Source organism: Zingiber officinale, chromosome 8A, assembly GCF_018446385.1.
Source record: "Zingiber officinale cultivar Zhangliang chromosome 8A, Zo_v1.1, whole genome shotgun sequence".
Taxonomy (NCBI): domain Eukaryota; kingdom Viridiplantae; phylum Streptophyta; class Magnoliopsida; order Zingiberales; family Zingiberaceae; genus Zingiber; species Zingiber officinale.
In genome coordinates this window covers 22,828,586-22,842,066 of record NC_056000.1, presented here as the reverse complement: position 1 = coordinate 22,842,066, position 13,481 = coordinate 22,828,586, and the positions used below count along the sequence as shown (strand labels likewise).

The 13,481-nt window shown below is 37.6% G+C and overlaps 1 protein-coding gene across 2 annotated transcripts; it reads right to left on the bottom strand.

The window, feature by feature from the left end:
- Positions 1–1,152: 1,152 nt before the first annotated feature.
- Positions 1,153–7,735, bottom strand: LOC122007974 (probable pectin methyltransferase QUA3). 2 transcript variants are annotated; one of them, XM_042563521.1, is made up of 7 exons: positions 6,617–7,734; positions 5,750–5,953; positions 5,462–5,672; positions 5,107–5,368; positions 4,611–4,982; positions 4,195–4,290; positions 1,153–1,652 (listed from the first exon to the last, which is right to left on the bottom strand). In XM_042563521.1, the coding sequence occupies exons 1-7, from the start codon at positions 7,058–7,060 to the stop codon at positions 1,430–1,432; spliced, it is 1,812 nt and encodes a 603-aa protein (XP_042419455.1). In that variant the 5' UTR covers positions 7,061–7,734; the 3' UTR covers positions 1,153–1,429. The 2 variants fall into 2 exon arrangements, with proteins under 2 accessions (XP_042419455.1, XP_042419456.1); XM_042563522.1 differs by lacking the exon at positions 1,153–1,652 and adding an exon at positions 1,659–3,281 and having other exon boundaries at positions 6,617–7,735.
- Between the last annotated feature and the right edge of the window lie 5,746 nt (positions 7,736–13,481).

Here is a 13,481-nt window from a genome sequence, read left to right as displayed (position 1 = left end):
GACTTTGTCCTCCTGCTGTGTTGCAACGCTGCTATGCTTGACTACTGCTGAGAAGCTATCCAACACTGAGCTCGATCCGATCTTCCTGTGGTTTTGGAAGAGGATTATAGTGGATTGCTCGTCGATACGGTCCGAGGGATTATGAGTCTTGGAGTAGGAGTCGTCGAAGACTCCGAACCAAGTAACTCCTTAAATTATTGTATTTGTTCTTTTTTCATTTGTATTTCTATCTCTTTCATTGCGTATTGATTTCGAAAACGATATATTTTTAAAACTACTTTATATTGTGTTTCAACTAACGTATGAAGGAAAATTCATTGGAGGGGGCTCGGATGACTAGAGGTGTCTCATATTATTAGAGGTACCCCGAAAGTGATAGGCATGAAGGAGGAGCTTCGAGGTAATGGAGGCATCTCATATCCATTATAGGCGCCTTGAAGAGAATAAAGGCTGAAGTTTCAAATTATATCAGTATGTATGGAGGCGCCCCTAATGCCCTATAAAAGAAGTATTCAGCCACAACTCTATCACTGATTCTGATATAAGTTTCTACTCGATTCTATTGCGCTTTCATCTTGCAACTATTGTGCTACACCGAGTTTACGCCCAATCGAACTTATGCAGCAAGAACAACACCAACATCAAGCTTCAATTCAAACTACGATTCTTGTCATTATAACAATATGTTTAATTTTTATTATACTTATATAATAATGTAATGTATTACACTTTCTTCATTCTTATATCCGACCTCATTCTTATATCCGACCTCTCTTTTCAAAGATTGTTTAGGCAAAAATTAAATAGATTATCCAATCGAAACAATCTAAGGGATAGTAAATCTTAAATAATAATTGCGAGACTATGAATCAGGTAAGAAATAAAAGTATTCTTACTTTTACAGTATTATTATTATTTTGTTTTTCCAATGCATATTAGTTTTCTGAAAAGATGTAAAATTCAAAAAGAAAAGATTTACAAAGAGACTCGTCCGTTTCGATCCTTCACCAGCCATAATTATCAAACCGAATCTAACTGGCCGATTCAACTAAAAACACAACCAACGAACCTCAATAACAGACAACTCCTAGGCTTGCAGTGAACTCCCCAATAACTTTTTAGATTTTTCATCAGCCAAAAAAACACGATAAATTTACTCAGAACATGCAAAGGATATATATATTAATTCAGAGTACCTCAGTATGATATGTAACACCACGAATCATGTTCTAAATGGAAAAGACAAACAGACTCCTATTTCTGATGCCTTATCCAAGAATGTTCAAGATTTAGAGCTTTAGGAGTGTTAACTATGAGTATGCTATGCATATAAATAATTTGATGGCATTTCTAACAGCTAGCTATGGAGAGTTCTGGGCTTGATGCCTAAGGTAAATAAATGGAGAAAAGAACTGATGAATTTACAATGTCACTGGGAGTTTGCAACTAATTTCCAAAATTTTTTTGTTGCCGTGAGAATTTTCTCACTGCCATCAGATCCAGGCTCGCTATCATGCACCTCGGCAGTCCACCGGATGGCACGAGCTATCCGTGTAACCTTGTTAATGACTTCTGCTGAGTCTCGCACCACAACAATTCCTTGCGGACGTAATATGCGATCCATCTCCACCAACAAATCAACCAAGCTACACCTGCCATGGTCAGTTTAAAAACAGATTAGTGTAGTTGGTTACGTTAGCTTGCATTTGAGAAAATCAATCACAGATAGTTTTATGTCCTTTGTATAGATTTGTAAGGGAATTAAAAAAAATCATATATAATTTACTTATCAGTAAAGGGCCAATCAACTCTGACCTATTCTTCAATTTTATGTAGGCATTAATAACATGACATCAATAAAAGATATATAATACTTGTTGACATCATCATCTAAATCATTGAATTAACATGTCACTGTAGTTTTATGCAACAACAACAACAACAACAACAACAACAACAACAACAACAACAACAAGCCTTATCCTGCTAGATGGGTTAGCTAGTACTTTTATGCAAGAAAAGGAAAAATATTATAGAAATGGAATGCCAAAGGATCATTGCTTTATGTGTTTTCAACTTGTTGAAGTGCAGACATCCATAGGATAGGAACTGTTAAAATTATAGGTTATGATGGCAGGTTAGGCTAGCCTTGTTGGATTTCTCCATGACAAACTTCTCTCCTATCTGTTCTAATGAGTGATGAAGCTTCCTACTCATTCCATCTTCATCTACATCCGGGTGGTGCGGAGATGCCCGAAAAGCACCGAAAGAGAAGGCTAATTGAAAAGTCAGACTATACTCCCACGCATGTTATGTTTAGGTTTAGGGTGTTTAGGTTGATTTTGCAAATACCATGTGATGTCTTGTACAAATATGACAACACGATCGAATATTCTCTTTCTCCAAACCTAACTTGGTATCAAAGGCTACTCATCTATGTTTTATCCCTCTTGTCCAGCACTGCTGTTGTCCCAGTGCAGCACTGTTGCAAGGCATGCTTCAAACTCGAGCCTCCTCAGCAACTTGTGTCTTCTTCCTTATTGACACGGCTACTTCTCAAAAGGGCTGCTTCCAACTTTGCGCATACATCTTATGCGTGCAAACTTCCTCCCAAACCCAGGCCACTTTGGCAGGGATCACACTACAAGCAAGTTTTGCAAATCAGTTTGTCACCATCTTGAAATGGAATAAAGGTCGCCTCCACTGTTAGCCTGCTCCATTGGCTAGCTTACCAAGCAGAATGTCTGATTTGTTCTCTCACATAGCCAAAGATCTTTCGCCTGTTTCTTTCAGTTTCACTGTTCATTTCCAAGATTGCATAAGATTACTGACACAGCAGATTCTTCTTCTAGATCGGGAGACTTCGTTTCTACAACTTTCTGCAAAGACTTCCACTGTACTGCAGGAGATTCCTACAGGTTCTGCTCCAGGTCTGGAGACTCCCTGGTCTTCTATTCTGAGAAAAAATGAGAAGCAAGAGATTTTGCTTTCCTCCCTAATTTGACGGAAAAAAGAGTAGCACTTCAACAATTTGAGAGGCAAGATTTCTTCATCACTCTGGATTTCTTCATTGAGTTTATCTTGCGATCCTCTTCATCTGCATACATCCTATCCAAAAACTTAGGAATGCATGGAGCATTCAACTTGTGCTCAGCAGCCCTCCAATAAATCTCTCATCAAAGAGCAACGGTTCTTCCTTTGATTTCTTCTCAGCTGATCTGCTCATTTCTTCACTCGAATTCTGTTTCAGAAGCCATCTTATTCCTCATCGCATCCCAATTCTTGACACCATAAGTTGTAGGAAAACAGTCAGCAAGACACTAGTCGATCCTATACTAGCCCAAATATACCAATGGAAAAAATTTCTTTCAACAAGGAAACCATTAATAAGAAAGGGAACCATAAAAGAATCTACCTTCCAAGGAGTGACACTAAATCCACCTTACTAAAGAAGATATAAAGAGTAATGTATGTCGCTAAGGTGACAGTTTCAAATATAAAGAGTAACGTATTTTCCATAATGACTTTCTCGTGAAGTAGCTTGGCCACTCTATCCAAGGGATTACTCCACTTATCTTGTTCATTCCTATGATCAAATAGATCGAAGAATCAAGCACTTCAAAAAATCAAGAAATCACATTAGCCTTTGCATCGTTCTCCTTCTGCTTAAAAAAGTCAAATAAACTTTGTATTCCCATTTTCTCTAAAATAAGGCACAATGAGATGGTTACAACACCATATTCACCTATAAGTTCAATCTTGAATCCGATTTTATTGATTCTTCAAAGGCCTTTATAAATTAGTCCATATGCTCAAAGCTTGAGTTTATCATAATGAACTTGCAGAAAGAATTCTTTGTAAAGATGAATCCAAATTAGCTTTCCTTTTATAAAAATAGTAGTCGAGTGGTGATTGTTGAAAAAACTATATTTTTCATTATATTTTTCATTTTGCGAATCATGCACTCACAAACTTATCTAATTTCTTGATGTTGTTTATTTGTTCTTCGACATAACCACTAAAATTTTGAGTGGTAAGAAGACTTAAATCAAGAGGACTAATTGAATTGTGACCAAACACCACTTCTAAGATATGTTTGACTTACAAACACCACTTTCGTATTTTGGTGGCTCTCATAAATTTTTGTCCATCAATTAAATAATAAAACTGAACTATTAGATAATGACCACATACCTGTCCTTGGTCGAAGTTGCATCTTCTATCAAAGAGTTAATTCCCACCACATGAATAAGATCATAGGTTCTTGGGTAAGTTGAGAAAGCCTCACACCTATTATAACAAATAAAACATTGTTATTTGTCCTAATCTATGTATTGTGATAGTACAGAAGAGGATATGCAAGGGAAAAAACAAATTACAGAAATCTAGGAGTGGTGCAGAGATTCTTGATTAAAAACTCAAAAAAGCACCACTCTTCTCCTCCAACCACACTAATCCATTTAAGACAACTATTGAGACATAAATTCTTATGGAGCCAAATGGGCAAAAGCATGTTATCATAGGATGACTATACCAATAATTAGATTTAGAAGATGTCCATTAGAGAATCCATGACAAGCATGATAATGCTCAGAGAGCTTGAAGCTTACCAATCATGATATACGCCAATAAGTCCTCTGTCATAAATAATATTAAGAGTTAATTGCTTGTGAGCGGGTATGACATTCATGACCCAGACTGGGTCAGGGCTTAGTGCAGCTGCAAAACCTCCAATAAAAGCATTCATGTCCATAACATTGCGGATATGTGAAGTCCCAATTTTCAAACCAAGTGTGTTCTTATAGTATGCAACTCGTTTAGCCCAGTTTTGTGTGTCATCCTTGAATGTATCAAAACCAATTTTTATCAGTGAGATCCTTGAAGGAGGTTTTAACAGCCTCTCTGGCCATTTAGGAAGAGAGCTGATAGATAAGTCTTTAGAGAGGGGGACTGTAGGCACACACTTCCTCAATTTGAAATACCTATAAAAAGAGCTTAACTGTCAACAAGTAATATTCGATTGTTAATGAGAAGTGATCAAAAGCAGTTATCTACTTGCATATAGTTTTACTACAATTAAGAAATAACATTTTTTATGGAGTTTACCATGCTTCATTTGGGTCATCTGTGTCACTGCATTTATCGAGCCTAAAATTGTGCAAGTTAGGAAGACAAGAGTCACCAGAGGGTTTCTTCCAGATTGCAGTATTACCATCTACAACAATAAGCTTGTAACATAAAGCATCAGCCATAGCTTGTAGATCGAGCCACTCTTCTTCCATCTTATTCCATTTAACAGGTGGACCAGATATGACAAGATAACCTTCTGGTCGAAGCAAACGATCCACTTCAATGAGATAAGTTCCATCTGCATCCCATTGATGGAATTAGAAAAGATGAAGATCGCCAAAATGTGGATCCAAGAAATTTCATGAACAGAACAAACACAAAGAAAGCTCACTATAGGCTGTAAAGGGAATCAAACACCGGGAACAATGAACAAAATCAAATGAATATGCAGGAAATGGAAGCCTCCGAGTGCCAAGCATAGCAACAAATGCAGGTATTCCCCTTTCTAATGCAAACTGTATCTGAGACTTGTGTGAATCCCTTGGAGCAAATGAAAGTGTCATGATATTTTCCTTGAGCAGAAAACCCCCAAAGCTTGCAACCTTTAATGAGTGTCATATATTTCAGAACAAATTACCAAAAAGAAGATTCATAACTTTAAGAGTGATGAAATTCTTACCCCACATCCCATGTCTAGAGCTGTCCTTATATGGCCATCGTTTAGGGAGATAAATTGTCCAAGTTTAGCAATATACTGCACAGCCCCATCTGGGAACATAGTGCCACCACCAGGAAAAATGAAGTATGGACCCTCCTCTCTCATCCAGCCTTGATGGCCTTTCCTCTCTGAGATTTTATTGTATGGCATGTTATCATGCCATATCTGTATGGAATAGTAGAAAGATAAAATTTATTCATCCTGAATAAACATATTTATGATACAAAACCAAACTACTTATCCAGCAACTAACAATAATTTGAGTCCAATTATGATTCCTTACCTTCATTAGCAACTAGAAAATTTAATACCATAAACCATGGCAACAATTAGATTTGTTTGAAGACTGTTGTTTTAATAGGTGACTATTGGAAGATAAATACTACAAGCAGAGAGACTATGAGTGTAGCATTCACAAACAGGGCCAAAGAAAAAAATGAAAGCCGTTGGAGGATGAGGCATTAACAAAGAACAGGAAAAAGAAGAAGAAAATGACTTAGTTCCCTTCAATAGGGTACTCTTCTCCCCTTATAAATGTTTATTTCGTTCACTTGGTGGATGAATAGGACGCCAAGGGAAGAAGAGGAAAATGAACAAAAGCTGCAAAATACTGTGAATTATTTGTCCTATCAAGAAGATTTTTCTAAAGATTAACACATAAACAATGGAATATATATTCAATCGTTTCAAGATAATTAGCATTGCTACATTGGAAGTAAATTCTCAATAGATTTTGTGATTTGCCATATCAAGAAATCAATACATGAATGACTTCTAAACACGAGAAAGAAACAAAATGAAGAAAACAAAAGGAATTGGATTATTTACCTTGTGAAGGCTCTCGGGCCAGGGAATCGGAACTCGGTACCCTTTTGGTGGAGGAACGAGGCAAAGAGGCATCTCCTCTGGCAGAGGGCAATGCCGCTCGCGGTAGAAGTTCATCTCTCTGCTGAGTTGGCTGCTGCGGCGTGGGTCCTCGCACGGCATATTATCGACCTCCTTGGCCGGGCAAGCGTCGAGCATCGAGGAGGAGGATGAGGACACCGCAGATGCGGAATCGAAGATGGAGAGAATTCGTTCGCGCTGGCGAGGATCGACGATGGAGGGGGCAATGACGCGTTGGCTGGAGGTGTCGAGGGCGGTATAGATGAGCACGATGAAGACAATAACAGAGGCGAGGAAGACGACGGAAACGATGTCGAAGAAGGAACAGTTCGACCCCGCTCCCGCCGCCAGCCCCCGTCGCCCCGGTGGGAGGTTGGCGTGACCCATCGCCGTGCCAGGAGGGATGTGATTCGTCGATCGAACGGGAACGGGAACGGGAACGGGAACAAAACCAAGCGACGGATAGAGATATCTGTAGCCGCTCACACACCGACTGAAATGAGCATGCAATGCACGTGTCTGAGAATCATTTTATGTCGGATCGGGTGTTATTAACATAAGTGCCAACTCCATGGATATAGGTCTCCCGTCCAAAGGGAGTCATGGGGATGAGGTAGGCCTGGGCCGAGCCCATTCGGTAAGCCCAGCTTAAAAATCGGCAAATGGACACCTCCCCGTTTCGTTGTCAAACCCAAAGGGGCACGCGACTGCCGCGCAGCCGTGCGTGGGAAAAAAACAACTCAGAGCCGTCGAGTTTGTCGACCGAGTCTGACCGACCGATGCAAGTAGAAAAAGTCTCGTCGCGCGTGACGTGAGGCTGCGGCCACGGTGCCCAGCACGCGCCGCAGCAGCAATCAGCTAGCCTGTTCCTCGACGAGGGCGACCATATGAAACACGCCGCGGTCGTTGCTGACGCTTGGCCGACACGCCCGCCGAGAAGCCGACACAGCAAGCGTCAAAATTAACGTCCCGCTGCACGGTGCGCACGCACAGAGTCCACACCACATGGATAGATTCGGAGCGTCGGCATTCGCCATTAGCCCTGCAACTTCCGTGCCGACGGCAAATCCAGAAGCCATGGCGTAGAAGATACCGCAATCGATGCGTGAACTATTATATATAATATAGGACACGGATACATGACGTTGAACAACTGGATAGCTAGGTAGCATAGCGATCTGTCTGTAATCTGTTCAATTTCAACGAAGTCTTTTCGCTGGACCAGATCGCACACGTTTTATTAATTATCTCAATTGCGTGCTAGAGTAGTGGAGCATGGGGAAGCTGCCAAGTGGCAGTGATAGTGAAAAAATAAGCATGATTCTCAAACAGGAAGAACCAGCTAATATTAAATTTGGGATGATGAGATCGGTTAGAATAAATAAGGAAATATTTATGACGGACGGTTCGAAGTTTAGTATTATATGATTGTGCATGCCGTAGTGGGGAATATTAGATTTTTAAAAAGGTTTTGTAAATTTATATATTAACTATTACCATTACATTATCATAAAAGATAGGTTCCACTTGAAATTAATATCTATCACTATCCCCTCCACTGAACGTGTTATTTTACGTACTTTCGTCCTTATTCAAATAATAAAAAATATATAAAAAAATAGTTCACTTTTGTCAATTATAATTAAAATTATTTGGCTTAAAAAAATACAAATATTCTGCACAACTATTGAATATTCAGTGATGATTTTAAAAAAAATCTCGGATTAATAAATACAAAGAAATGATTAAAGTTGTTCACTTTAGATAAGCATATTAAAATTATTGAAGCTCTCTTTAATAATAAAAAAGGATGATTTTTAAGATAGGAGGCTTCATTGTGATTTGTACATTAGGGCTAGTTTACTAGAGAAGATAAAAAAACTCAAGGGTTAACAAATAGATAAATACATACTATTTAATTAATTTTTTAATTTACTCTTAAGGAGGAAAAATAAAAAGATAAATAACTTACTCATCTAACCCGTTTTAGAAAAAAAAAATTGCATTTTAGAACTAGGTAGGTAGATTTCGAAATTTCTCATTTTACTTAACTAACTTTCATAATACCAAAAACATACTTTATATTCTCATTATATCACCCTTCTTTTCCATTTAAAAATTGTTTACTCTCAATTTGAGTTGGTGAATTCAAATCTAAGGGTATAGGTATATTAATAAAGTTTTTAGGAATATATTGGATTTAGTTTAAAGCGATTCAGAGTTTCCTAGATTTAACAATTAGTTTCGTCCGAAATTAACTGATGGATGGAGAGAATTTCAAAATTCAAAAGTTTGAGTCCTAAAATCTTATTGATGTATTAATTAATAAGTATCAGTGTCATCAACCTTATAATAAGAGTGCAAACGAACTGAACATGTTCGTGAGCTTTTTTATCCGATTATAAAAGTATTTGATTCGTATTCAAAATTATTAAATTGGAGCTGAACTCGAACATTTTTGATAAATTTTTTAAATCGAATTTGAACTTATAATATTTTGTTCAATTATTCACTAGTCGCACGGAACTCGAATTGAACTTTGATTATTTTTTATGTAATTTTGATTTAAGTATGCACAAATTAAGGTTAGAATAATTCTTACTAAACTAACATTTAATTCATTTCAAATTATAATTCAATTTTGCTTGAATTAACCTTCGAACCGAACTCGAGCTCAAATTTTATTTCAAACAAAGCTCGAGATAAAGTTAGCTGATTTTTTCAAGCTTCAAATAGAATTTGGATATCTCCTATATTTTTCAACTCTAACTTAAATATCAATATTTTCAACATTTAATTCATTTCAAATTATAATTCAATTTTGCTCGAATTAACCTTCGAACTGAACTCGAGCTCAAATTTTATTTCAAACAAAGCTCGAGATAAAGTTAGCTGGTTTTTTCAAGCTTCAAATAGAATTATATATCTCATATATTTTTCAAACTCTAACTTAAATATCAATATTTTCAACATTTAATTCATTTCAAATTATAATTCAATGTTGCTCGAATTAACCTTCGAACTAAACTCGAGTTCAAATTTTATTTCAAACAAAGCTCCAGATAAAGTTAGCTGGTTTTTTCAAGCTTCAAATAGAATTTGTATATCTCATATATTTTTCAAACTCTAACTTAAATATTAATATTTTCATATTAATCCGTCCTTTAATGAATGACAAATTTTATCAAAACTTAACTTTAACATATTTAAAAATGTACTACTCTCAATTATTATAATGATTTTGATATTATACACAGTAAAATGAAAAATAATATATAAAGAGAGAAATGATACATGTACATATTTATCCTGCACATTCTTGGATGACCCTCACAAGTCCAAATGCTCGGATGCCCACCCGGACACTTCGATTCACTTTTGAGAATCGAGGCACTCGGGTAGGCATCCGGGCGTCGAGGGGGGGCATTCGGTCGCTCGGGTGGCCATCTGGCCGCCCGGGACGGCATCGGGGTTCTCGGATTTATAATGAGGACACCCAGGAGTATGAAAGATAAGAGTGTACAGTATAAAAAATTATATATATATATTTGAATTAAAAATAATAATAAATTCCTTATATAAATCCCAAATATATTAATATACCTCGTAACCACATTATTATACACCGTAAATGCTTAAATTTTTTTCGTTTTTATTTTTTTTAAACTGAACACTATGTCACTATAAACCAATTGGAAAGCGCAAACTCTAGAGGTAAAATATAAAAAAAATTAACTTGAATACTATAACACAATTAGGAAGCTTAAATCCTAGGGGTAAAGAGTTAAAAGAATATTTTAATTAATTTTTTAAACCAAAATTTATATATATATATATATATATACAAAATTTAAAATTTTTAATCTCTCATTTGCATGTAATAACTTTATTCTCTCTCCTTTGATTACATATAAGGTGGTGTTGATTTCTATAAATCAATACTAAGGTGATGTTGATGGTGTTGGCACCACAAAACCAACATCATTCACCTTAGTACTAGTTTATAAAAAACAGTACTACCTTGATATTGATTTCTACAAATTAGTACCAAAATGGTGTTGATTTGTAAAGACCAACACCAACACTTGATTCATAAACCAACATCATACCTTGGCGCTGGTTTGTAGAAACCAGCACCATCACTTAGTGTTGGTTTGTACAAACCAACATCATACCTTGGCACTGGTTTGTAGAAACCAGCACCACCACTTGGTGTTGGTTTATACAAACCAACAATGTAGAAATCAGCACCATCTTACATGTAATCAAATGAAAGAGAAAAGAGTTGTTACATGCAGATAAGAGAGATTAAAAATATATATATTTTGACTGTGATCTTGTTTGAAATTAGGGAAGTTGGCATGTTGGCTAGGTAGCTTCGAGGTTGACCACACGGAAAGACACCGAGAAGGAGGAACCTGGTGCCACGAGCAAGTCTGCGTATGAAAGAAGAACAAAGGAGAATTGAAACGTCAGTGACCGAGCTAAGGAGGGGTCCTCAACTTAGGCACTTCAACACTCAAGTTAGATGAGCGGTGAGGAAAATGGAGAACTGTAAATTCTAAGAGAGTAGTGTAACGTTGCATAGCGTATCTGCGCCTTTAGGAGAAGACCCCTTATATAGTGCTATTTTTACTCTCTATACGAATATCGATGCATTATTAAAATATGACCAACTATTCTGGCGCTTTGTAGTTTTTCATAAATTGGACTCATCACCTCTAAGTTTGCATGGTGGAAGAATTGCTTGAAATTCCCTTGATCCTCTGACAACAATTATGCAAATGGCCAAAAAAAATATCAAGTATAGATCCCCGGGCGACCGGCAAGAGGGGAGTGAATTGCCTGAAATTAAAAAAATACCCTTTCTCGATCTTTGGACTAAGTTAGACAAACACTGGTTAAAAAACAGAAAGTTAAATGCATAAAAATAAAGAAAGAGACAAGAATATTTACTTGGTTCGCAATAAGTAGATTGCTAATCCAAAGCAAATGTAACTTACTAAAATCTCCTTCTCTCAAAGGTGAAGTAACCTCTTACAACGTTGAAAACTTAGAAAAGGAAAGAATAGAACTAGAAGTTGAAGTACAGAATTCGTTTACAAGTGTTGTTCTTAACTAATGAGATCAAGACTCTATTATAGCCTGCTGGTTGAATCTGACCGTTTGCTGACATGATAGCTATGGACGCTTGGGTGTGGATAAAACTTTATTCACATAGCAACGGTTCGCACAAGATAAATCTTATCTTGTCTGGGTGCCTGAACCACTCCGGGTGCTCGGATCTTGTTGACGCAGCTTCGAACATCTGCGAGTCAAGGAGGTGCCCCTGGACTGCCCCGGGGGTCCGGGCGCCCGGACTTGGTCCTGGCACTCAGACAATTAACAGCAAGTTGACTATCCGGATTCTCCTCCATTCTAACTCCGTTCATTTGGGTAATTTCAGTCATCCAGAATAGGGCTCATCCGAACCTATTTTTTGGCATTCTCCTCAAACAAGCTTCCGCTCTAGCTTCTCATCCCTCGAAAATGTTGTGTGTTTCCTTCTCGTCTGCCAACGTACTCTTTCGCAGCACCTCATCCTTTGGGTGCACCGAACCCGTCGACTCTCTCCCGTGTCATCTTTCTCGCTAGCTGCGTTTTTCGCTTGACTTTCTGTGCTCCTAAGTTCCTGTACACTTAGACACAAGACATCAAACATATACAAGATTTAATTTGACTTGGTTGATCATATTAAAATCACCATGGGATACTTACATCGAACTCTTAGGTTGAGGGGGCCATTAATTATAACACTTCAGTGGTGGCTGGTTGAGTCCTATTTGTTGTCCGATCTGACATCGCTCTTGAACAAGTCTGATCGGCTATGGAAGGTTAGGTACTTTGAGAACTCGACATCCAATCAGACAGTATGTCTAGAAGATTCAATTGGACCAAGAGGATTCGGGTTCCAATCGAGCTGAGGGGACTCGGGCTTCAATCTGAGTAAGGAGGACTTGGAATCTGATTGGACAAAAGGTCTGATCGACCGAAGTGCTTGGTCAAGCTCTGCGCCCGTGCTAGCCTTGATTATTAATCCTTTTTAAACTTTGACCGTCACATCAGTAAATTTTCTTAATTTTAACCTCCACTTCAGAGGTCTTACCTTATTCGTCTGATCAGACTACGTTAAATCGTCCATGTCAAATATCGTCAAATACATATATATCTCTCTGTGTGTATAAAAAAATAATTTACTTAGGGATAAAAGATGATAAAAATTCTCCTCCCTCCCCTTATCCCCTCCTCAAATAAGGCTCCGTTTGATAGGGATAATAGGATTAAAATTGGGTTGTTACGATGAGATTGGGGGTAGGATTATTAATCCCTCCTCATGCTTAGAGATTGTGAAGCTCACTCTTAATCAATCCTAATATTATCCCTAATCAATCATACCAAACGACATATTAATAACTTTTTAAAAATATAATCATAATTTTATCACCCCTATCAAACACAGCTTAAAGATAAATTGTTTTCCATCCCATCTAAATTGAGGATTAGTGTGTGAGATAAACTTCCTTGTGATCTTGGAGCCCTCAAAAGCCTGAAAAGGAATAAATGGTCAGGCTGCTCCTAATCATTCATACTCGTGTCATATCAATCGTATCACCAATCCGCACCAGATGCTACTGTCGCGTTAATCTGATTGTCAGTATCCCTAGTAGATCACGTCGTAGTCCTTCACTTGCAACGTGACGACCTCTCGTTGGTTTCCACCTCCCTCTCCCTCTGTGCACTGAAACATCATCCTGTCGCCTCACCCATT